Source organism: Nanorana parkeri, unplaced genomic scaffold (genome assembly GCF_000935625.1).
Source record: "Nanorana parkeri isolate BGI_ZX_2015 unplaced genomic scaffold, ASM93562v1 scaffold83, whole genome shotgun sequence".
Lineage (NCBI taxonomy): Eukaryota > Metazoa > Chordata > Amphibia > Anura > Dicroglossidae > Nanorana > Nanorana parkeri.
Window position 1 is genome coordinate 1,642,490 of NW_017306351.1, and position 27,226 is coordinate 1,669,715.

The 27,226-nt window shown below is 41.4% G+C and overlaps 1 protein-coding gene across 1 annotated transcript in view; it reads right to left on the reverse strand.

The window, feature by feature from the left end:
• Positions 1-10,590: 10,590 nt before the first annotated feature.
• The window catches only part of TMPRSS6 (transmembrane protease, serine 6), a 67,654-nt gene continuing 51,018 nt past the window's right edge, over positions 10,591-27,226 (reverse strand). The window contains exons 14-18 of the mRNA XM_018552292.1: positions 25,609-25,725; positions 23,290-23,458; positions 17,054-17,328; positions 13,027-13,163; positions 10,591-10,797 (exon numbers count right to left, since the gene is read on the reverse strand). Of these exons, the coding sequence (XP_018407794.1) occupies positions 10,636-10,797; positions 13,027-13,163; positions 17,054-17,328; positions 23,290-23,458; positions 25,609-25,725 (860 nt within the window). The 3' untranslated portion in view covers positions 10,591-10,635. The remainder of the gene's footprint in view (positions 10,798-13,026; positions 13,164-17,053; positions 17,329-23,289; positions 23,459-25,608; positions 25,726-27,226) is intronic.

Here is a 27,226-nt window from a genome sequence, read left to right on the forward strand (position 1 = left end):
TTTTTTTTTAGTTTTGGATAGAGTAAGGGGGGATTATAACTCCTGTCAGCTATTATATACCATTGGGGAGATTTCCTTTCATTTCCTGGTTGTAAGCCACAACAGAAAGTGAGAGGAAATTCCTGCTGGTCAGCAGAGACAATAGAACGAGTGTCATCCTTGAAAGATTTCCCATATATTTCTGTTTTGATAACAAACCAAATTTGTGTGTGTGTGTGTCTGGGGGGGTGATTGGGATTGGTGACAACAGGATTAATAGAGTGAAAACCTGGCAAGTGTACTAATTTCTCTACACTCCATTCAAAACTAAAAAAAAAAAAAAAAGTTTGCCTTCAGTTTCATTTGTACTTGTCTAAAGATTATTCTACGGAATATTAAAGTTGAATTATATAACTCTACTTTGTGTGCACCAAAGGTATTTGCAAACTCAGTTATTACCTTGTACAAAGAGCCTTGACCACATTGCCATGACCACACAGCCTTAAATACAGGACCAGCCAGCCTGCACAATCTTTTGAATTATCTTCCTGTCTGGGTTCAGGCTCTCCCAATCAGATGGCCACCTGTCCAGCAGTAAATCTGGTCAGTTACTAAAGCACAAATTGCTGTTTACCTAGAAGTAGGCTGGAATTTAGGCACATTTTGCTTTTTCTCCATCTTCTGTTTGTGGTTCTCTCTCCTGCTACTGCTCACCTGTTTAGATTTCCCTGTTCTTTTCTACGCTGTCATGGCTGTGCTCCACGTGTCTGTCTCCCCGGCCATGGCATCTGTTGTCACAGCTGGAGGAGTAGCGTAGTGTTGGCTCGATGAATTGTGGTGTTGCACGGTGATGCAGAGAGTGAGAGACACAAGATACTGAATAACTCAGGATACACAGGAACACAAGGGAACAACTTACAGAACTGCAGTTCAGAATGCACACCACAGGCTGAGTCACAGAGGAAGCAAGACAATAGGGGAATGTAGACACACAGGAGTGTGTAAACACAAAAGTAGTGGATGCAAATAGTACAGACAACTCGCAGCATACAGGTGTAAGTGATAAGGGACTCGCGCAATATCCACAGGGTCACACAGGGAACTCAGAGCAAACAGGAATGCAGAGAAGAACAAAGTAGGGAATACAGCCAAACAGGGAAATCCTCAGGGGTACACAGGAAGCCAGGGGAAACTAGAAAGCATGTGGATCCAAGAAAGCACAGGGAAGCCAGGAAGCACAAGGATGCAAGGAATCGCAGGATATCTCAGGAAACACAGAGAAGAATCACTAGGAACACATGGATCACTAGGAACACAGAGCAGTCCAACAGCTAGGTAGAAGACATGTTGCTCAAACCCAGTGCAATAGGTGATCTAGCACTAAATAGAACAGATGGAGACCAGATTGTTTGCCACCCTGCGACCTGCAATAGGCTGGCAGCCAAGCACCTAACAAAGAGGGGAAAATCTGGCACGGAAACAGGAGTCAGTGTGACAGCATCAGGAAAGATCAGGCCTGTTCTAGACCTGAAATATCTCAATACCTTTATTAGAATTCCATTTTTCATAATGGAGTCCCTAAAAACCAACTTGTCTCCATCCTGCACTCCATCCACACAATGGTAAGATGAAGTCGTGATAAAAACTCTGCTTTATTCTTTAGTATACTGTATGTATTATAAATGATCTCACTATGTGCTTCGTTATATGGTGTGTCTAATTTTAATATAACTTTTCAGTTTCAGGATTTGGGACTCCCCTACTTTTAGCCCTAGCACCAGCACATCATATCCCCCCCCCAAAAAAAAACTGGAGCTACCCCTATTTCAAAATAAAGGATTTCTCCTCCTGGACAACTGTTAATGTAACAGGTGCCCCGATTGCAGGATTTCATCACTATTCCTGTTCCAGTGGCAGTTCAATCGTTTGGATTTCCCCTCACTTTCTGTAGGAATGTTACAGACTATTGGTAATACTGGCCTGCATGATGCAGTACCATAAGGTGTACTGAGCAAAACATAGTTAAAGGAGAACTATGAGGTGAGTGATTTTCGTCATAGTTCGAGCTGACGTGTGACAATGAAACTGTCACACGTCGGCTCTATAGATCGGGAAGTGAGAAAACGCATACCGATGCTCGCTCACTTTCCGATCATCTCTCTGCAGAGACTGGTGACTGTCAGTCAACGCCCCCCGCAGGGATTCCCCTCTCCGATCCTTCAGCGCTGACTGGAGAAACGGACGGGGTGGCCACATCTGGCTCTGCCTCTAGATAGGCAGAGCCCGCTTTCACTCGCAGCTGTGTGGATCTCGACAGTATTGGTGGGATTTGTCCCGGCTGCGGCACTCTCAGTATATAGTGAGCAATAGCCCGCTATATACTGAGCTTTGGGTAACAGGAGGACTCTAGTATATGTCCTCCCGTGACCCTTTAGAACTAGGAGAGAACTATGGGATAAAAAGGTTACCCCTTAGTTCTCTTTTAATTCTATATATGTATACATAAAGTATGTATTTTTTGGTAATGACATTTACATTCAATTTAGTAAAGAGTTTTACATTAACATTATATGCATTAAGACTTTATTTCCCCACTTTTCCAATAAAAACCTACATGTGGATTAAGGAGGAGTCACAAAGAGTGGTAATGTGTCTTAAACACATGTAAGGTGCATGTAAAAGCTCAGTGTAAGGCCCCGTTCACACTTAGCGATTTATCGTGCGGTAATTCCCGCGATATCACTGCAATTTACCGCGCGATAACGCTCTCCAATGCTTCACAATAGGGCAAAGGGTCCTGCTGTCGCGGGTCGTGCGTCGCTACAGCAGGACCCTTTTTGGAGCGGATTTAGCCACGATTCAAGCTTGCTCAATGCAAGCATTTGCGCGATATCACGCAAAATGCAAATCGTGTGACAAACACGCGATTTGCGAATCGCGCAGTGTGAATGGGGCCTAAATGCAATGCAAAATGCAGATGTGACCTATCTGGCTTCAATAACTAGACCTGATGGACTGTATCTATATTCTTAATATAAAATGACTACAGTACTTGACTTTTATCATAGATACAGGAATTGCATGCCAGTCATTTACCTAAACAACATAATTAACACCTGAAAGCTGACTGATATACTCAAGTAAAATAGACGTGATTGAAGTGTGAGTGAATGATATTTTAAAAAGGAAATAACGCTGAAATCTCCATGACACATAATAGCAAATGATAAAGTAGTATTTCAGCTGATGCGTTTACTATATTTTTTTCCCTAATCAGAAATAAATCACAAATAATTCTGCAGAACATCAAATTGAACATTGTATGCTCCTATTCATGCTCATGTTATCATCAAATTAAATATAGTTTTCAAAATAAACCATGATATTCTGTGACAGTTTTCTGCCCCCTATAAATGACTGCAGATCTTATTTTTCCTCTCTGATTACATTCATTAGGTTCTATCAATCTTAGTTTGTATGGATCAGGAATGTCAAACTAATTTAGCAGATTGCCAAGTTAATTAGGACATAAGTGGCCAGGTTAGTTCTATGGAGGATCACACTTTTTAAAAATGATACAGTACTCAGGGGAGTATCAGCCAAGGCATATCCTATAGTGTTTGTAAAATACGAATACAGGAAGTAAAATTGAATTTTAGTTCCCCCTTTAGTCTCTAGTTAATATAGAGATGTCAAGGTCAAAATAAAAATAATATTCAAAAGTTTAGGTGGGTATAGAATGTGAAATTAAAATGTTAGAAAAGCAAATACATTTTAAATCTGGTTTTGTAGAGGATGGTAAAATTTCATTGTAATGTCACTATGGGCGGGCAGTGGTATAAATATGGTGGCAACAGCTGGGGCATGCCCAGTAGGCAGTAGACACTAAGACTGGGTTCACACCTAGGCGTATCTAATATGCGCGTTTCGTGCCGCACGTTTTTACCGCGATGCACGGTAAAAATGTGCAACATACGCGCGTTTCTGAGGGCTACCTGGCTGTATCCCAATGGATACGCGTGGCAAATACGCCCCAAAGAAGCTCCTGTACTTCTTCGGTTGTAGGGCGTTTTGCAGCGCGTTCCTACACGCTGTAAAACGCCCAGGTGGGAACCATGCCCATAGGCAAGCATTGGTTTTCACATATTGAGCGTTTTACAGTGCGTAGGAATGCGCTGTAAAACGCCCAGGTGTGAACCAGGCCTAAGGCACTGGAATTTAACATTAATAGTGCAGTTGATGGGGTTGTGGTAAAGCACATGGTCGTATTGTTAGTAACTGGTGCATGCTCATAGTGGCAGCAAATAGAGCTGCAATGTCTTGTTCGATATACACATATGCAGTATTGAATTTTGTGTAATTCATGCCAGTACCACACACATATATTTCAGGTTTTTGGCATTATATTGCTGAATGCTTTTTGCTACTATTCATGCATACGCTTGCTATTTGCGGCATATTTGCTTACATCAATAATAATACAATGCATGCGTGGTGGCAAAAAGCATACAGCAATATGATGCCAAAAACCTGCACATGCACTATAGCAGGAGGACTTCAACAAAATGGCACTCGTGCATGGCATCCATGGACATCTCTTAACATGACAGGCAGATTTTAGAAGAAAAGACTGCTGGACAGCTGATAATCCCTAAAGGTAAAACTGGTGCTGGTGTGTTTACAGAAAGTATATACACCAGTGTCTGTGTGACCATCAGGTCACCAAGACACTGGCTAACTTTGCCTTTTTTAAGGGAAATCTGCCCTGTAATTCCCTACTCATCTCTTTTAGATATACTTGTTATTAGGGATGCACCAATACTAGTATCGGTATTAGTGCTGATACCAAATATTTGGTACTCGCCCAAATACTGCGCTACTTATCCCGATACCGGAACTTCCGGTCAGAGGGAGATTTTCAAAGGAAGGGAACATGGAGCCGGCATCCCGGCCATTCAGGAAGCCTGCCCAAGGGTAATGACTTGTGGCCTGGCTTCCTGATGGGCCGGGAAGCTGGCCTCATGCTTTTTGGCTGGCTCCATGCTGATTGGCATCCCAGCCAAACAGGAAGCCGGGCCGAAGGTAATTACCCACATCCCGGCTTCCTGATTGCTCCATGCTCATTGGCTGGGAAGCCAGCTTTCTGGCCAATCAGCATCGAAACGGCCAAACAGCCGGCTCAATGCTGATTGGCTGGAAAGTCGGCTTCCTGGCCAATCAGCATTGAGGCAGCTAAACAGCATTGAGCTGGCTTCTCGGGCAATCAAGAAGCCGGCAGCGGGTAATGACATGCGGCCTGGCTTCCTGATTGCTCAGGAAGCTGACTCCATGCTACCAGAAGTACCGGCATCGATGCTCAGTATCGGCGAGTACCGAAATATAAATAACAGTACTCGTACTCGATACAGAAGAACTGGTATTGGTGCATCCCTACTTATTAGCTGTTCTGTTAACTGAATCTGTGTAATTAAATAACAAAAAATGTTATGGAATCATGTTATCTGCCTTAGTTCATACGAGTATTGTTTGGAGACACCCCACTGTATAGTGTGTGCTAGAGCTGCTTATTCAGAGCCATTGAGCTCCATGTTTTATGATATTGGACTGTAATAACCGCAGATCCAGTGCCTCACAGCCATACCCTTCAAATTATATAAGGAAGCTTATGTTTGTTGAGTACACTTTGAGAATTCAATCAGTATTAATTCTTATAATGACCCTGTCCAACGCTCAACAGGGGAAATCCCACTGTTTTCAATGGCCCCTGCTCTCATCTGAGCATTCTGTCGCTTGTAGCAAAATGCCTGTAGTGCAAATAAGTAGATGAGCTTCTTTTGGGGCAGAGTTGTGCATTTTGGCTAAAAAAAAAGACTTCAACGGGAGCACCTGAAAGACACGCGGAAGGTGGACTCTCAAATATTTTGTGTTTATTATTCCTGCGCTGGATGAGTGAAATAAGTGTCTGTGCCTTAATAGATTTATTTTGGTGAATTTCTACATTTTATGAAGGCTGCTCCAATAAAGACACCTGGGTCAAATCTTGCGTGCTTCCAACTATGCAGCGCCAACTTACGGATATGTCTAACTAAGTATTAACGAAGCGTGTATAACTTAATTGGTCCTTTGACCTAAAAATACACCGTGATCAGTGACAAAACCATATATAAACCAAAATGTATCAATAAACAATCAGTGTGTATAAATCAATATACAACTTGAGATTATTATACCAAATAAACATTCGTATATAGCATAAAATTGTGAAATAAAACAGTGCAAAAATTGAGTGACTGTGTTAAGTGCTCATACGGTATATAGACACAATGACCCTGGACCATGAGCTGCAGCGTCCTCACCGTGTCTCTTAACGATCGGTATCCAGCGAGCGGTGTGTCTCCAAGGTCATATAAAGAAAAAGCCTTTCATTGTATACCAGTTTCCAAAAGGGCTTTATTTTAAATCCAGTAAAAACAGCGTAACAAAAAGATTTTTTGGCCGGTAAAACAATAGAACAACGAAATCCTGTGTTTGGTATGACGTTTAGTTAGGCCCAATGGTAAGTTTAGCTTACCATTGGTTAAAATTAATAATGAAAAAAACGCTCACGCCTAAAAAGCATGCAAAAAACACTGGTACAAATGCTCAAAAGGAAGCCTGAAAAAAAAGACCAAAGATGCTCAGCTCAAGTGAATGGGGCCGTAACAGTCTTTGCAGGTCACTTGAGGTTTCCCTGGTTGATGCTAAAACCAGGGCCTGGAAGGAGAAATAGACAGGTGTCTCTGGAAAGCAAACCATTTTACCATCTACACTCTCAAAAGTCTAAGAGGTGGCTCTCAAAATACCTGAACAATGTCGTCATTCAATCAGATCGTTCATGTATTTTGAAAGCCAGCGGGGCTGACTAGCAAGATACTGAAGCTTGGCCCATTGGGAGATTCCTCCATCTACACAGTTTAGCGTAGATGGAGGAATCTGTTGCACTTTTTCCATCTGACCATAGGAAATCTGCAGATAATCTATAGGTGTATGGCCATCTTAAGAAGAAGCTGGCTCAGAGCATCAGATAGGTATACGTTTTTTTTTTTTAACCTAGACACAAATGAACACTTAACCCTTGCATTGTGGGGAAACCCCTACTCCCATGGTTAATAAAAAAAAGTTCCTGGAGTTTTTTTTAAAATGCTTCAGACATTCCAACAGTGAGATCTCCAAACATTATTTTTCAATTCTGTTTCTGTCCACCTGAATGTTTTCTGAGTTCCCACCCACCTTTGTGTTTTCCAGCTCCTTGTGTTGCATTTGTAATGATATAAAATCAATGAATTGAAGAGGGGAAGTGTAAACCCTCATAATGACAACTGCAGGTGTATAGACACAGCAGCCCAAGTGCAGAGATCTTATCTATAAAGCTTATAAGCAATGCACAAAAGTAATTTATTTAGTTTGTATATTGAGCTAAATTAATCTAAAAGGATGTCAACTTTGCATGAAAGTCAAACAATTATTTTTTTTCACAGCAACACTCAATTTCAGTAAAATGCAGCATATTATCATATGTTTCATTATGTTGCCTTACGTGAGCCTATTTGATAAAGCAGTAAGGCAAATCACAGTAATTAATAGCAACCAATCACATTGGTTTAGCTTACTGCCGTAATTAATGAAAACAAATTCTGAATAGTTGCTGTGGATTACTGCCCTTTGTTCTTAAAGTGTTTTTATAGCTAAAACTTTTTTTTAAGTTTTGGATAAAGTAGTAAAGAGGTAGAACCCTTGTCGGGATTATCTGTGCCCCTACTTGGAAGATTCACTATTTCAGATTGTCTTTGTGCCCACTGACAATTGAAAATCTACAATTATACAGTTGTCACCAGAACAGGGGCTGAGTATAAATCTGAGTTAGAGGGGATCACCATTGCTTGCTGTTGAGTCTCTGAGTCAAGACGTGAAAGGAAATAGACAGAAAAAATAACAAGGTTTGTATAAATTCTTTATTCTTTAAGGGACATTTGCACATTCATAGCATTGTATTAATAACCGGATCTACACTATCACACAACACACCTTACCATGCGCTAGGAGTGTTGTGTTGCTTTTTATTTGTATGCCACCCCAACACACTTACTGGCCGCCGTGCACTGCAAAATGTGGTACCACATGCACTACTTTTTTTTCCACAGCACTGCAATGCAACACACAGTATTGCAGTACCGTGCATTAAGGTGCCATTCAAAAAAAGGGCAACACAACGCACCTAGTGCACGATAATGCATGCTAGGTGTATCGTGTGATAGCTTGCATTAATCGCACAGTATTCTGTGATTAATGTAACACTATGGTGTGAATGGGACCTTAGTGAAATGAAGTGAAAAAACTGCCTGTCTAACATTGCCCCATGAAGTCCATAGGAGTTACAGAAAGTGTGACTAGTTACTATTTAGCTCAGCTCTAAGCAACAACAAAAAAGTAAATTAAAGTGACACTAAACTCAGGAGGAGTAACCAAACTCCTTAAAAATGCATTTAAGTACCCTAACTATTACCAAAACTGCAACTTTTGTATCACTCAGCTGTAGATCCTCAAATCATCTGTGAATTAGTGTTGACACTGTCCTAGGAGGGTGCCTACTTTTGTTCCCCATGGTCCCTGTGTGTGTTGTAAAGTAACCACCACTCCAACTTACTCCTGTGATGAGGATCTACAGCTGAGTGATGCACTACATGTTTGTTAATAGTTAAGATACTTGGATGCATTTTTAAGATGTAACTCCTGAATTTAGTGTCACAGTTGTTTTCTGACTATAAAGGTTTTCACTTACTGCCCCCATCAGGTGAGATTTTGAGAACTTAAGATTTTAAAGGAAACCCCATTATTGTTTTTTATAGCATGGGGAAGGTTTCAAACCCCTGTTAGCTTTCTCTTACTGTCAGGGTAGATTGATCACTCGGCTGACACTCTCCAGTTCTGTGCTTGGTGAGAAAAACACAGGGGATCTTTTTCAAATACCTTGAACAAGTTTGAACTTTTTCTGTTGCTAAGGAGGATGTGGCTACCTCAAGGTAGGTTTCCTGAATTTATTTTATTTGTTATAGCATTGATTTGCTCTGTATGCTTTTATCGATGTTATCATGCTTTACATATCTGTAAAAAATAAGTCAAGGCCACTGAACTTGGTGTATTTTTCTTGAAGATGTTTCACTGGTCATCCAACCAGCTTTTCTCAATTCAGAATGACTTGTAAACAAATCTCTGGGAATAAATATGGTGAATGTTGCTCCAATCCACATAATCTGTTAGTCGCAACCAGGTGTTGAATGCATAACTGGTGTAGCTGCTGTTTTGTCTTACCGACATACAATTCTGAGTACTCCTCACTGCACTGGACTGCATACACAATGTTGTTCTTCTTGTGTTTTGGCGTTAGGTCTTTTGGGTGAACTAGTTGTTGCCTCAGTGCATTGTTGGGTTTAAAGCAGACAGGGATGTGATGTTTTTTAAAAACCCTTCTGAGTTTCTCTGACACCCCAGCTACATATGGGATGACCAAATTCTTCCATTTGTCATGCTTTTCACCTTCACTGGTACTCTTGGCATTCTTTCCTCTTCTTTCTGTTTTGACAAATGCCCAGTCTGTATACCCGCAAGTTTTAAGGCCCCACCCGAGGTGTTTAAATTCCTTCATCTTGGCCTCTGTTCTGATGGGAATTTTCTCTGCCCGGTGGTGTAGAGTTCTGATGATTCCCAGTTTGTGGTCTAGAGAGTAGTTGGAGTCAAATAGCAGGTTCCAGACTGGGCCTTTGTCAAACTAAAAATATCCCCACTGAGCACTGAGACGGCAGTACAAACCTCACAGAGACCCCCCCCCGCCTTCACCATTATGGCTGGGATTTATTTGAAGTTAAGTAAATAGCAGTGTGGATAACAGCTAAATTTGACATTAAAAAAACCTTCTTTTATTGACCTGGTTGGTTATGATTTTATATTATCGTTCTTTGCAACAGTGTTATGAAAGCCAAATACTACATTAGAGCCACCTTGTAATCTTTAACAGATTGTAAGCATAGGGTCATAGGCAAGCTGAATTACTATACATAATCACATATTAAGTAGGACGAGTCTACATATAACAGTTCATATGCATATGTCTCATTATCAAAATATAATGTAAACTTAATCTTTCTCTATATCATTTCTGATTGAGCTTTAATAATAATGCAGTGCAGAAAACCAAAATGAGCTGCAAAATCAGATTACACCATTCACTAAATAAGGGTCATATGCAGCTGTGAATTATAACACACAGTTCACATTATTCAGTAAGCTTATATGTGAATATCCTTTGTGCAATAAATTCTTAATATAGTACAGTAGCTATAAAATATTTGCTTGGAGATCATTCTGTTGTTATGCCATGTGCAGGATTTTACAATTCCTTTTCTAAGTAATAAGGAAATTGTACATTATTTTAGTGTTTTCATTAACCCAGATAACTTTTTGATGATTAATAAGTTCATTTATAATAGCAAACGCCAAAGACTATTTTTTTTCTCTTCTTTAATGACATTCAGTTCATTTGATGCTTCAGTTCCATCCTTTAGATATTTGTAATATGTTTCAGGTTGGTGTGGTGATGGGATGTGTTCTGTTTTTATTTTGTTATTGACCTGTGACATTGTGAATCCATCCAACAAGTCGAGTTATTCTAGTATATATTCCATAAAATTTGGGTCTTGCACAACCAGCCCCCCAGCTCACCACCCCTGCTATAAACCAGCGTCCTTCTGGTTCTTTGCAAACTAGTGGGCTGCCAGAGTCACCCTGAAATACAGAAAGCCAGCATTGTGGTAAGAACAATTTAAGAAATAGTTTTTTTTCCCCTTAAATACATCATGAGTTAACATAAAGTCCCCCAAAATTCCTATGTCAGTTTCCACTTGCTCAGCAAGTCAAAACTTGTACAGGACTGTACACCCTCCCCCATGCTGCATTGTGGGAAGGTAAGGGAGGTGTTACTTGTTTCTCCACACCCAAAAGTAGCAATTAATTCCTGATGGTCTCTCCTTTAAAGTGAACCTGTTACCTTTATGACCAAAAACAAAAGAAAGAAAAGGGGATGATGAGCGCACTCAAATCTTATTAAAACCTTTATCAGTTATTACTACAAACTACTTGGAACCTGATATTTTTTTTTTGCTATAAACTTTGTGTTGGGTAGGAAAGTTGTCAGAAGATCAGAATCAGGTGCAGAAGGAACAGCAAGATCTAGGCAGCCTGAGAATGGAGGATAAAGAATTAAGCTGACTATACACTTTACAACCATGTAAGGTGATAACAAATTTTTATGATCTGTCCATCTTGGACAGGCAGATCATACTTGCACGCATCGCTAGCCCTCCCAGCTGAGGGGAGGGCTTCCGATGATTGCAGTGCTGGGTGAGCAGTGTGTGAAAATCGTACGATTTTCGGCAGGTTTTTCAGCGTGCTCGGAAGAGGAAAGTCGTACGACCTTACAGTAGAAGCGGTTGCACGCTGCCCATACACCTGCCGATTATCGTACGATTGCGGGATCACCCGCGATTATTGTACGATAATTGGCAGGTGTATGGGCACTTTTAGAGATCCAGGAGACAAGATTTGGGATTAGAATATGGGTAAAGCACTGAGAAGGACAACAGAAAGAACTATAGGATTATATAAAAACACACCCCAGTGACAGCAATCGGAATGCTACTCTATCTGCTTTCAATAAGTATGGACCAATCATTAGGTATATATTCTTCATGTGATTAGCTCACCTGAAGGAATACATAAAACAAGACTGGCATAATGGCATAGAATGGAGTCTGGACTGCAGGAAATAGCAAAGAAAATTGCAGGAGTAGGAACAGCCAGAAAGTCAGCAACAGGCAGAGAGCAGTATGACAGGAAGCACAGAACAGCAGCAAGATCAGCAAGCAGGCAGCAGGGCCCAGGAAGAAAGCAGCAGAAAATTCAACAGGAGGAACATGAAGAACAGCAACACAAATATCAGGTGGGCAGCAGGAAGCGACATAATACTCAACAGAAGGACACAGTGATAACAATCCACCACCAGTCAATATGCACCACAGGCGATTGGCAGTCATCTGCAGCCGGCCCTATCACTTTGCTTGACAAACCTACAACAAGTAGGTTACAAATCCTTACAAAAACAGAGGTGGGGTGAAACCTCCATTAGGCTTTTGCTGCTGTCTTTGCCCTATGGGAGTGATTTCCCCTCACAAACAGCTATAAAAAGCACAAATATGGTAAGTATCAGGCTGAAAAAATACACGTCCATTACCATAAACTTCCTGAACCGGATATTCCCAAAATCAACAATCTACAGTGTTGCTTACAAATATTAATAACCAGGAATAGTCTTTACATTTCTATTTAAAAACACATCCAACCTTTTTAAAAACAAACTAGAGTTGGCTAGAACTAGCTCCTGTGAAAGTTTATCCCACCTTTTCACAGCTGTTACTGTAAAGAAATCTTTCTGCATGCACGGGCTAAGCCTTTTTCCTCTAGCAATTTTCAAAGTGAACTAAGTTTATTATATGGACCATATATGTATTTGAAAATAAGTATGCTTAAAAACATTTTCATTAGTAGTATGAAGGTGGGCACATACTTGTGGCCCTAATATGTAGAAACATTAATAGTATCCCTCATGTTTCCCTAAAACCAGGAGGTGAGGTCTAATATCATGGTTTCACCTTGTAGATATACTGCCACTCTAAGCACTTTTACAAAGTATAGCTTGAGCTAGTCTTCTGATATAATCTGAGGAGACCAGGGGTATCAGTAGCAGCAGTTTTAAAGTGGAAAACCTCTTAAAGAACCTATTTTTAGAAATATGTGGAAACAGAAGTAAATAGTGAAAGGTGTGTAAATGAAGAGAAAATAAATTAGAAAAGTAGAAAGGGATTGTGAGGGTTAAACAGAGAGGGGGAAAAGGGTAGAAATCCCACCAAATGCTTTTAAGGCTGATTTAAACTTGCAACATTTGCAAATATTACATACCTGGCATGTATCTTTGGTGCCATCAAGATATCCAGCACAAAACATTCTTGGACTAATCTGATAACGATATAGGTCAGAGCACACATCTTGAGAGATTAATTTAAGGTCCACTTTGTGGAGAATGTCAATGGCTGGACCTAAAATTTACAAAACATGGTTAGAAAAGTAATCTACAGTTGCTAAAATATATTCTTTTGTTCACTTTAAGAAGATAATGGGCCCAAGGCAAAGATCATTCTAATACCCTTAAAGGCTAAATGTACTTTTCTGATCATATTTCATATTGCACACATATTCAGGGTGTAACATAAAATATGAAAAATGACCAGATCTTTATTCCTGCCATCCATGTGGTATTAAGGTCCGTACTGAGGTATGAAGAAAGACAAAGGAAGAGTTTACAGGAGCCAGAGCATTGCACCCATGATCCACTGATCATGGTTGCAATGCTTTACTGGCTCCAATGCAAAAAATTATAAATACACATTTTTTTTTTCCATGAAGAATCAGGAAATCGATTAGTTTACCAGTATTAATCCTTTTTAAAGTGCATGTTGGACAAATAAATATTCTCTACTAAAGTGCCTCAATATCAACAATTTCTACTAAAGTGTATCCACAATATTTTAGATATATAATAAAGTGCAATCCCTTAACTGATTCTTAAAGAGTATATAACTTAGACCTAACAGGTTATAGCATTCAATAAATATATCTCTTAGCAGTAATAGTGACAATTAAAAGGAAATATAAAAATATCCCGTTTTAAAATTGCATATAAATAAGTGTTCAATTAATCTTGATCAACTTGTTATGGTGAGTGCGGATAGAAAGCTTTATCTTTGCATGGGGAGAGTGACACTTTCAATTTTTTATCACCTGGAATATGTTGAATTTGAGTATTGCGGATCACTTTGTTGTGTGGAGCACCGTGTGGATTTGTTATCACATTTGTGGAAGATCAATTAAATATGCACTTTAAAAAGGATTAATGCTGGTACATTAATTGCTTTCCTGAATCGGTAGCACTGCGCGCTTTTCTTTATATCTACTAGCAGTTGCTTAACTAGGAACTTCAGGTTCCCGGTGCAAGAAACCATGAAGGGCCCCCCAACCCCCTCACCGCCATTGAGATGGCACTTTAAACAGGCACTGTGTGGTTAACAGGAAGGCCACCGAGGTCCCCAGCAAGCGCAGGACCTCAATCAACCACTTCAGTTTAAACATTTTCAGGGTTATTCACAAAAGGGTGAAGAGTTTGGAGAAGGCAGGAGAAGTGAACAATCTAGGACAACATAGCTGAACTGGAAAGTGAGCTGAACTGGATAATTTTTCCAAATCAGCTATTTTGGCCTAGATTGTTCACTTCTCCTGCCTTCTCCAAACTCTTCACACTTTTGTGAATAGCCCTGTTAGTGCCGGTGTTCTGTCGAGAACAATGACCCAGTATCTGCGCAGAAGGGATTACCGAGGAAACCGGCATTTATTGACAAAGTATTAGTTTGTAATAGTTAATTGTGACCATTAATAATTTGCCATCCATGGCAGTAAATGATGGATGGCATATTATTAACGGTCACAATTAACGATTTAAACTAAATACTTTGTCAATAAATGCCTGTTTCCTCGATAATACTGGTCTGTGCGCAAGCAGAGGTAAGCAAATTTGACTAGATCAGCGTTCTCGACAGAAGACTGGTATCTGCGGTTAGTATCGGGGCATTTTCATGAGTACGAGTACTTGTTAAAATGCCCAGTATTGGCACTGGTGCATTCCTACTTAATAATATAAAGAATGAATAGATGCCACCCCCTTTTTGTTTTTTAGTTTTCTTTTGTAGAAAATAAAAAATAACAAGAAGGACCCCCCCACCACCACCACCAAAGAAAAAAAAAAGGGGAACAGCAACAGAGGTTGTCTCTGACACAGACAAAAAAAATAGTCCTATTCAGTTTTGAGTCTCTGCAGCCCACCACGCTGCAAATCACTGTATTGTAGCCATGGTAATATTCAGCAGTGTATATAACACTATATAACTCAGCATTGGCACACTACTAGTACTATACAAATCACACAAACTCTCCCTCACATAGTTGTCAGTTGTCCCCCAATAACTCCATCAAACACTGACAAAACAATGCTGAAAGAGCTGACTTTTATAGTGAGGACTGGCATATTTTCAAAGCCCCATTATTGACCATAATTCTTGACCTGACCAGAGTTTGCAGGTCAATATGGGGTTCATCTTTGTTGCCTGGGCAAACTTGCCCATAAGTTCACCATTTGGGGGAATATGCAAAGTTCGCTGCAAACCCAACTTGGTGGCAAATGCGAACCTCATTCCTAGTTGTACACATCATACAGATGCACCACTTCACAGGCAAGTTCAAGACATCCTGCAAGCATGTTATTGAAAGGAAGTGCTCATTTTTAATGTTGCTCTTTACTCATTTTTAAAATCACTCCTCCCAGCCAAACAGAATTAAAAAACAAAAACTATTTTTGCTTTGGTACATGTCCTCCAGAGTACTGCTCAGCTCCCTGCGCCATTTGTTTGCAATTGTCTTACCCATTAGCCTAGAAAATGGACATTAGCAATTTATAAGATTTGGCTTCCATTGACTTCCATGGACTTCATATTTGGCACCCAAACTTAATAAGTTCTCCGAACCTGCCCTGAACCGAACCCGGGGTCGTTTGGCTAATCACTAGTCTGAATAGGAGTCCTAGATGGTCATGATTGATTTGATTTGACCTTCTGTAATAAGAAGTGTCTTTCTTTTGGTGAGTTTTATACTTACTTTAAAGTTCTTGAAGGAAATTTGTATGAAGAGACATCACTGTTGTTGAAATTTATACATCACTGAAACTCCTTTTTTGCAACTTACATTTGATTTTTTATTATATTAAGAAAGTGACATATTGTATACTATAAACAGGTGAAAGCTCTGTTTTTTCTTCGATTATCTGTATGTTCATACACCTATTTAAACTAGCTGCATATTCACTGGTTTACATACATTATTTGTATTTCATTTTTAGAAAGTCTACATAATTTAGGAGCACTTATTATTTTGGTGAACAAACAGAATTTCTGTACAGCAGGTTATCATTAGAGTGCATGTGGAAAGGAACAGGCTGTAAAGAGCCTGTCAAAAATCAATCACAGCCAGCAACAATAAGGAAATATTCCCTGTGAAAAAAAGTACATGCTGCCTGTGATCACTGTAGTGCATGTGGAAAGGAACAGGCTGTAATGAAGCTGCAGGAAGCATTAAGAGGTCAAAATCCTTGCTTCTTCAACAACCAATTTGCCCAGAATACACAGAATTATGCTACCTACATGACATTAAGTAAGGGTTTATATCTACTTTAACAGACCAGCCAGTGCCTACAAGCCTGCACTAATCTGTCCTTATGCACTTTACCTCAAGCACTTCCTATACTTTCCATATCACAAATAAGCATATTGTCAATATGGCTGCTGAGATCCTGACTTTTTAAAGTTAGTGGGCTGGCTGAGGCAAATCCCCCCCCCCCCCCCCCCCCATTGCCCCTACTAAGCCACCTTACCTAGGTTCAAAGGCCAGGAAGTGCAATATATTTAGTTGGTTACCATGATGCAAAATCACCATTATTTCGCCAGGTCTGTGAATGGGTTGGGTTCGCCTTAAACCCATGTCAGACCTGAACCCAATTCTCATTACTAGTTGTCACTTAAAAATTTCAACATTTGCTTATAACTAAAGCTTATAACTTTGGGATCTACAGATCCAGGCATTATGTTTTTTGGCGCAGGTAACATATGTTTATGCTTCAATTCATGTTGGAGGTTGATGGGTTTTACCTTAATATGCATTTTTCTTATTCATTCAGCATTTGTGAAAATGATCTCAGCTATGGCTTTAAGGTCCTAGCTAAGGTTTCATAGTTAAATAGCACACAGCCTTCTAGTAACTTTGAGAATAATTTTGGTATTTATATATAACACATGTGTAGGCAAAAAGAAGACTACGTCTTACTTACCTTTCTCATAAGTTGCTCCCCAACCTGAGACCCAGCAAGTGGAGCCAGTAGGGAAATGGTGGGTGCTGGCAGGAAGGCAAATAGGTTGCACATGGGGAGACGTAAGAGGCACAGCGTGGTCAAGCTCTACAAGTGCAATATCATAATCTTGTGTATCAACATCATAATATGGGTGAGGGACCAACTGTATGATTTTGAAGGCCATCTCCTTCTGGCTTCTTTGACTTAGACGCACCTTTCCAAGGACCACTGTCCAGACCTCAGGAGTAGAGTAACTGCAACATGGAGTCAATGGTGAGAAATGGCTTATTCATGAGAAAAAAATTAGGTCTACGTAATAGGTGATAGAACCCTTAAAGTGTATGTAAATGCATTTTTTTTTTAAATAAACCAGGTAAGCGCTAAACCCTCTGTCAGGTTTTTATTGCTGTGTTTCTGTTGGGGGACTCACCCCTCTATTTATTTTTTTCTGGTGACCACTCTTACTGAAACAGGAAGTGAGGAGAGAGAATTGTGAGGTTTTATTAGAGCAAGAAGTGAGGGGAAGTCTTCCAATGGAAACACTTGTTTTGTTGAAAGCTGTCTAAAATATAAATTCCTCTAACTTTGGGGAGTTTTTTTTCCTCATTTCTTGTTGCGTCTCCATGACAGGCAGTCAAGGGAAATCTTTCCAGTAGGAGAACACAACAGCACAAACATAGCCTAGCCTGGAGCCAAAGTTATCCATCAATCAGACATCAATAGCAGGGTCTCAAGTGTATCTAATGCTGAAAGAAGTGTTATTAACATGTACTTGGGTAGTCCTGTATTAAAAACCCATAAGTAAGGCCCAGGCTAAAAACAAGGCAGGGTATCGAGTAAAACTGCAACCATTTAAAATTATTCAGACTAAAAATTTAAATCTACAAATAAAAAAATAAATAAATACAATAGATCCTTAATTTTGTTCTATGTAAACACACTGAGTGGCCAGATTATTATGACCACCCCATCAGTACTTCGTTGGGCCTTCAATACTGCAGTGATTCTTCTTGGCATTGACTCCACGAGATGTTGAAAGGTGATGCGAGGAATCTGACAACATGCCTGATGAATAGCACTGTCCAGTTATGTGAGATTTGATGGTTGTGGAAGCAGCTGCCTGATGGCTCTTTAAACGTCGTCCCACAAATGCTCAATTGGATTGAGATCTGGTGATTGTGGGAGCCACCTAAGCAAGGTAAAGTCTCCCTCATGTTCTTGAAACCACTCCTGCACAATACGAGCACCGTGGCATGGCGCATTGTCTTGTTGGAAGAAGCCATCTCCATTGGGATACGCCATCAACATGATAGGGTGAACTTGATCAGCAACGATACTTTGGTATGTTGTGCTATTCAGACGTTGTTCCACACGAATTAAAGGGCCCAAATCATGCCAGGAAAACATGCCCCAAACCATAACACTGCTCCCACCAGCTTGGTGGGAGCAGTGTTCAGAGATCATTTGAGGGGATCCCTGATTAAGATCTGCAGTAATTTGATGCACTGTTGCCCTTCTGTTGTCTTGTACCAGTCTTACCACTCTCTGTTCTGCCCTAACATTGACTAGTCGCTGACGGCCACAATTCGCACGTCAGACCCAGATTTTCGGCTGACAGTCCAGTCTTTAAACACTTTAACAGCTGCTCTTGAACATTTAACAAATTCTGCTGTTTTGCTGATACTCGCTCCATGGCTCAGAGTGCCAACAATCATCCCACGTTCAAATGCTGTTAAATCGCGTTGTTTACCCATATCTTCAGAAAAAAATTACTTCTACTGTTGTGGTAAACAACCTGCTTCCCTATTTATAATGGTCTCGCCCTCTAGCAACTTCAGCACGAAATTATAGCTAATTTGCCTACAAACGTCAGGTGGTCATAATAATCTGGCCACTCAGTGTATTTTGTACGTTTTAGTTATAGTAGGACTCTGAAAGGAAAAAAAAAACACTCTATGAAACAAGAATGTCAGCCCAGATTGCCAGTCAAATGCTATCGGTGGAACAAGTAAGAGCAGAGGGACAGTATCACTAGCTTGTGGATGGGTGATTAATACAACAGACTGGAATACTTACATTAAACCCATACTGAGAAGTAGGGATGCACCACAATTTCAGCCGCCGAAACATATCAGCCAAAAATGGGACTTTTGGCAAAATGCCGAAAGTGCCATCTTTCGGCTGAAATAGTGGCGCATCCCTGCTTTCTCTCCTCCCCGCTGGGCACTGCTCTGACACAGTGCATCGTCCAGCGGGGAGGAGAGAAACTGTCACAGGAGGCTGAGCGGTGCGGGGGAGAAGGGCGCTGTGAGTGGCCGGCGTCTCTCCTCCCGCACCACTCAGCCTCCTGTGACAGATGTGGGGGCAGAGACAGCTGACAGTGCTGTGACAGTGTAATGGTCGTACCCCGGTGAGGTCCGGTGCCGCCGTCCGTCGCGGGCCTGTGCAGACACGTCGGGTCCTCTCCTCCTCGGGTCGCACACAGCAGGTGACGGCTCCTGGTGTCAGTGCCCGGAATCGTGCTGCGCAGGCGCGTTATCGATCGCCGGCGCCTCTCTCTCTGCCGGGAGATGCGTCCTGCGCAGGCGCGCCCCGTAGCTCCGCCCCCTCTAGAGCGAGCGCTCGGCTTAAAGCCATACCCGTACCCAGACACCGCAGTTGTGATCCATATTCGATAAGAAGACCCGGTCCGGGGCGATTATTACAGACAGAAGGCTGAGCTCTCCTCCCGCACCGCCCCGCTCAGCTTCCTGTGACAGATCAGGAGAGTGGTGGTGTGGGGGAGGCGTCAGCTGTCAGAGGAGATCAAGCTCTTCTCACGCACCGCTCGCTCAGCGTCCTGTGACAGCGAGTCAGGATGGAGAGTGGGTACAAGCACTCAGCGATCAGTGATCAATGGGAAAGGTTCTACATCACTTCCTGTCCATTCTTGATTGTGGACATGGTAAACATACTATCTCCACAAGTTCTGAATGAACAGGAATACTAAGTATAAAAGCTCCCTGTTCATTTTGAACAGGGGCTGCAGAAAAAAGAGATTGAAGATTTTTTTATTAATAAAAATAAATAAATAAAAATAAAATATTTGAAAACAATTTGAAAAAAGTTAGAAACTTTTTTTAATTTTCGTTTTTTTTCCGAAAATTTTATTTCGGTGTACCTTAATTCACACCTGTGCATTCTGTTTTTGCAGAAACGTGGCAAAACACACAATTAATTTCTAATGGGACCCCAAAGGCGACCAGCAAGATGCACGTTTTTGCTCCACATGTGTACGCATGAAAACGTGCTCAAACGGGGAACCAAAAAACGCAGAATGTGTGTCGAGCAAACTACTACATAAGCTACGTTGCTACGCTTGTTGCGCATATAGAAGCCCATTGAAATCAAAGGGGACGTGCAGCAAATGTGGAGAGCAAACGCGCATTAATGCCTAGGTATGAATGTGGGCTAAAGGCTTTCTTGGTTCGACCTCATCTGGAGTATGCGGTCCAGTTCTGGTCACCAGTACTAAGATGCCAGAGTAGCCAAAGAAGCAGCCTGGCATACTAATATCTGAAACGGTGACACCTCAAACTCAGGTTTCTTGGTGTTACATTTATAACTGTATAGAAACATGGTGAGAACATCCAGCTGCTTCTTTTTCTGTGGTATACAGTACAGAGAGTTATGTCACATAAAGGGCTTGTTTGGTGGCAAAATGATGCTAATTTTGTGATAGCTAATCCAGAGAATAATTTAAGGACTCCCTGGAAGTCAATAAAATATTGATGAACAACTAAAATATTCAGGTCAGTAACAGTAAATACAAAGGCTCTAGCTGACACCCAAAGCTTTAAGTGCAGTGTGTTTCCACAGAACAAGATATAAAGGGCATTGCACTACATTATATAATAAATGATGAAATGTTGATGGGATGTGTGCAGTGCCCCATCTCTTGTCAAACGTAATAACTAGATAATACACAGTGGCTCAAAGGTTAGCACATAGCATAGCCATTCCCAGAGTCTCTTCCTCCTATTATCACAGTTGTCCCAAAAGCTCATGCTCTTCTTCTCTATCCTCTTTCCATTCAGAACATAGGCACAGACTGGAGGCAGAGACTGCAGGGGTTGGGCTTGGTGTTGCATGCTAAATGCTAAGAGGGCAGGACTGTCACTTTGATATTATAGTATGGACCGGTTTACCGCTTTTCCTTTGCCATAAATGTTTTTGGCCATAAAAATCAATATTTACAGCAAATATTACTAATATCTACTGTAAACAATGATTGTAAAGACAAATAATGCAATTCTTTATGAATTGTTTTAAAGTAAACCTGTGAGAATAGGATGGAAGCTCTTTACATTTCAGACTTCACTGGATGCATGGTGTTTCAGGTCAGTGGCACAGTAGATACCAAGCCAAGCCATCACATGACAGTTCTAAAGCCAACACTTAGCGCTAGTTCACACTAAGCACTGAGCAGATGCAGAGCAGGGCAGTTACAGAAGGGATCAAAACTGTGTCCAATGTATTCCAATGGTATTTTGGGCTCTAGTTCACACCAGAGCGTTCAGTTCCAGAGCATGTAGAAAAACTGCAGCATGCCCTAAGGGCCCATTCACACCACCTCCAGATAACCTCCAGACCAGACCAGATTGTTTCCGGACCTAAAATGCATCCCATTGTTTCGCTAAGTTCTTCTTGGCCTCCGTTCACACCATCGCAGTCAGTTCCAGACCAGACCAGAGAAATACTGCGTGTCACAATTTGCCTGGAACGCACCGGAACCTGCACAAACGCGTCAAAAACACACCAGAACGCAACAGAATGCACCGGAACTCAACGCAATGGGAAAAATATATTTTTGGCTAGTTTGGATGATCTCATCACCCCTGGACTTCCTGCTTCTGTGGAGAGAGATTTGTGAAGATAGGAACCATGATAGCCGAAGTCGACACTAAATTCTTTGTAGAACTTGTGGAAGCCTGCCCAGAGCTGTATGATCCGGGGCGTGGTGTGAACAAGCCCTTAGGGGGTTATTCACAAAGCTGCTGAAGGCAGTCGAGTGAACAACCCAGCTGAAGTGAAGTGAGCCGGATTTGACTATTCACTTAAGGCATTGCATGGCTGATTTCAGGCATACATTGTCTGAAATCAGGCGTACATGCTCTGCATGTTCGGCTGAACTGAAGTGCAGAAGGACTTCAACACGAAGGACTCGCTCGCTGCCGGTCGCCCCCATTCACATAGTGGCCGAAAGGCAGTGAGTGAATAGCAGAATGCCGCCAAGCTGCATTCGGCTAGGCTATTCTGCTCTGTACCTCCGTGGCACTGAGCAGAATAGCAATTCAATGAAAAGATGACAAAAAAAATAAAGATGAAAAAATATTTTTTTAAATGCAAATAAAGGTTAAATCTAAAAAAATAAATAAAGATTTCTGAAGATTTCAGTCGAGCCAAAGCATATGCCTTCTGCTCGGCTAAGCCGTTTGGCCGCCTTCAGGTGCTGTACGCCCTATGGTGGATAGCGCTACTGCAGTCCTTCGGTTCAACTGAACTGAAAGGCTCCCGCAACCGAAGATAGCCAAAGGATCAGCCGAAGCTACGGCTGATCTTTCGGCTAGCTGTGTGAATCACCCTCATAGTCCACCTTTTCTAAAGTCCGCTAGCAGAGCTGGTTGCTCTCACTCCTGTGAGAAGGCCCCTCATGGAATGGGCATGGGCTGGAGTACATTTTTGTGGGGTTTTGAGCACCAGCTCTGCTGAGAGGCATGGTGGTGTCAACATTAACTCTGAGGCCCCATTCACACTTGGCATACACTCGCGGCGTGCATTTGTGCATGCTTGTGTGCGATTGCTGCGTGTCAGCCCACTCACTTCATTGGGCTGGCACATGCACGCCAAATGCGGCAAGGATGCTCATGCAGCAGTTTTTTTGTCCATGCGCTTTGGAAGGACCCGCATTTTCCCGGCCACATGTGGGGCGCCATTAACAAGTAATGTCATTGCAAGCTTGTCACACATTTTTAACGTGTTGCATAAACACGGGCCAATGCATCCAAGTGTGAACTGAGCCGGAGCATTGGAAGCTGGAGCTATATTTATTTATATTTCTGTTCATATCTACTCATCATTTCACTGTTAGTTTAACATGCATGTCTTGTCCTGTTGCCCCTGCTAATATTTAAGATCCTTAGGTGCTTTCATTGAATTGCCCCATTTATCATTACCTTTCTATTTGAAAGCAATGTGCTGCAGTCAGAATCCACTTATCAGCCACCAAAGTCCCACCACATTTGTGTTCTCCGTCCATCTGTAGACTTGCCTGCCAAGGCCATTCCCCTTCTTGAGCCTCAGTTCCCCCAACAATGCGATCTTGAAGTGCTTGAATGCCACAACCTTTGTGAGAAATAAGGACAATTTTTATTTATATCACAGTATCAAACTATGTTATTGTAAGGGGGGTCTGAAAGGCAGACATCCCAACTCTCCTGGACGTTCTGGAAGTCTCTTGCTATAAGATAGCGGCTCCCTGACGACCGCGAGAGAAACATTTTATCTCAGAAAGGTTTTCTCTGCTCTATCAAGCAGAGTAAACCTTTCTGGGATCCCCTGCTATCTGCTGATTTCCCTGCTATCTGGCTGTTGCACCCACTGGCTATTGCACCCGCCCACTGCTGCTGTCAATCAGCAGAGGTGGACCTGAAGTTCTCATTCCTCTGCCATCTGTTTTTTGTTTTTATTCTGATGGCCGCTGCTGTCAGAATACAAAAAACAAAACAGCGGATAGCAGGGGAAGCAATAACTCCTCTGCTATCTACTCATTCCCCTGCTATCTGCTGCCCCCCACCCATCAGTGGCGGTGGGGGCAAGGATGGGGGAGAGGGCACCTCCCTTAAATAAGTTTTTGCAGGTTGGGATGTCTGGAAAGGGTTACAAAGGATGGCAAATAAATAATTTATGTTGACCAAATATCACCAGCACCTGAAACAAAATTACATTTTTAGTTTAACTCTTTATTAATTATTTGATTGAGTGGAATATTGTGGAAAGACTCACAGTCCTGCTTGTGAGTGTATCTGGAGTGACAACATGGCCCTTTCTAAAATTGAGCTTGGGATTGGCCCGATAAATTACAGCACTGCATGGGCCTTCACCCTTTTAAATGTTTGTTTGTGTTTGGGCCCAGATTACAATACAGCCAATTAGTAGCACTACCTGCCCCTAAGATGTACCGCAACATACAGTCATAATAAAAATTGGAGGGTAGTAACAGTTGCAAACATATTAGCAGCAACTGCCTTTTTAACAAACTTGACTGAATGTTCTCAATCATATAAATGGAGGGGCAGCACATGTAATGGGGCCACAAGTACTGGAAATCATATATTTTTGCTGTATAACCCCGGGTGAAGTGTTCATGATGGTGAACAATGATTTTATTCAACTTTGGTTTATATATATGTGGATTCCAATTGAAAGGAAAAATAAAACAGAAAACATATTTTTTGCTGGGGCAGTTTTGCTCTGTTGCATACTCATGTTCTCTGCACACTCTGTGTTGCTTACACCTGACCTCGGCACTATGTGCATTACTCACTCCTGTCCCCTGCACTGTTAGTGTTACTACTCCTGTCCCCTGCATTATCTGTGTTTTTTTCACCTGACACCCTGCACTCTGAAGATTACCTACTCTTGACCATGCACTGTGCGCATTTCGTACTCTTGACCCAAAGAAGAGTAAGTTCTCAGTCAAGGTGCGCAAGAAGAAACGTGCTAAAAGCAGAATGTATAAAGTCTAGATTTAGTTTTATTCGGACTCGGATGTCATAGAAGGCCAATGCATTTTGGGGGTTCAAAGAATCCCCCTTCATCAAGGTTTGGTACTGTTAAACAAACTGTTTACTGGACTAATACTAATTGGATAGATCCTGAGGGGTAATTAGTATGATTGCCATGGATGCGGGTTAAGCCTTGGCCTTGGCTTAACCAACATCCCCCCAATTTTATCAGTCCAGTAAGATTCTAGTAAGAGTCTAAAAAATTGAATCTGGTCTTAATACATTTTGCTTTTACTGTATGAGCTTTCCTTCTTGCACACCCAGACCCTACGTGCACAAATGGCCAATCTTCATCACCTGTTCAGAATCATTCTCTCTATTAAGACCTGACTGAAAAAATCTACTACTTTAGGAGATCCACCCCCACACACTTTTTTTCTACTCCCTAATAATGTAAGGGTTCCTTCTTTCTTACTTCCACTAACCACCAATGTAAGAGACATTCTTCTTCCCACTGAACACCAACACAGGCAAAAGACTGGCCCTAGGTGTGCAATACAATAACAACATCAAAAACAAACCTATTTCTAGAACCACTGCCCTACAGTTGTATGATTTTTTTTTAGCACTAGTTACTTCCCACATACATTTCCAAAATAATAGTATTGTATAGCATCATTCCACAGTCTTTAGTCAGCCTATAATACTTAACATAGCATCACTTTATCTAATATCTCTCATCATTTTACAGATAGACACACTCCTTACTGCAATTCCTTTCATCAGAACCATCATAGCAGTCCTTAACAGAGTCACACTCAGGGTTAATCTTCTTCACACAGGTTCCATCTGCACATTTATAGTTAAAGGCACCACAGGGAACAGCTACATGGGTGAGAAACAATAAATGTTAAAAAGTAAGTTGCTTTATTTAAAAGAAAGGTTATACATACAGATTTCTACTAAATTTAAAGAGGAAATCGAACCAAAAGTACCTCCAGAAGAACAGATGGTACATACCAGGGGAGGACTGGGAACCTTTGGCTTAAAGGGGCAAATGCAGCCAAGTGTCCTTTTTCTTGTATGGACAGATTTATGTTGACTAAAGAAAGTGGTCCATGCAAAGTGTGCTGTAGTGCTGCATTGATTGGTGGTCATGGTGAATGGTGTGTGCGCCTAATGTTGGTTATGTGTTTTAGCAGTATATGACAGTTTGCAGAGTGGTATTCCCTTTGTTGCTTGAGTGGATCTTCTAATTTCTGGTTGTTCAGCAGAATTTAAAATGAAACTTGACTTATCGACATAGACTGGGGTTGTTTTACTCCTGGAGATCAAAGCTCTATAGGTTACCCTTTTAGAACGGTCTGTCTACCGTGTCAGTAACCAGGTAATGGCATATACAAAAACAGGGATCAGGCTGCCTTCAAAGGGAAGACAGTCTAGGGGTTAACTAAAGATCGGGACAGACCAAATTGGAAAATCGTACAAAAACTTTATTAGTACATATCAAAGCACCACCAAAACACCTAACAGCACCATTAAAATCACAAAAATTGACTGTAAATCCATTTGGTTCTGGATGGTAGATATAGACCCTATTTATTTCGGCACCCTTATATTAAGACCTTTTGGGTAACAGCTTTTAAGTTGCAATAGTACATACTCCAGGTGGATAAGCATTAATCCCAGGCTTGTCATATATCACATTTCTTTGTGGACTGATGTAGCTTGCAGCTCGCCACCTTGCTTGATTTAGATATGCCTGTATTCAGTATGGAGTGTTACATAGTAGCTCTTTTGATAGACTGTATTCCCACTGAGGAATTCTCTCAGATTCTCTCAGTTCTGATTTTTTATCATGTGTGTATCATGTTTCAGGTATTAGTGTGTTTTGGTTGGGTGAGTATACCGTATTGGTTAGATTTTTCCCCCTTAATGTTTCCAAAATAAGTGGGGAGGTTTTGTCTTATTTGAAAAAAGCACATAGAATAAAGCAATTTCAACGTTCCTACTCACGTATCCTGTTTGTTCTTTTTGGAGATATCCTCTTTTGATTTTTTCGGAGGTTACGCAACCTATTCCTCCTCCTTGTAATAGAGTCCAGCGAATGCCTCGGCGGAGGGTGTGTATGGAGGAAGGGCAGCAATATCTCTCAGAAGTTCCGACACAGTTGGCACACTCTTAGTGGTTAGAGATGTGCGCAGAGAATCCACAGGTAATTTGGGAGCCCAAAAAAGAGTGATGTAGGTAGACATTAGAACAGGATGTCCGACATTCTCTGGGTCATCCAAACATTTCAATATGCAGCGTCTATGCGTTTCGCCCCTCCCCCAGGGGCTTCGTCAGGATGTCCTGACGAAGCCCCTGGGGGAGGGGCGAAACGCGT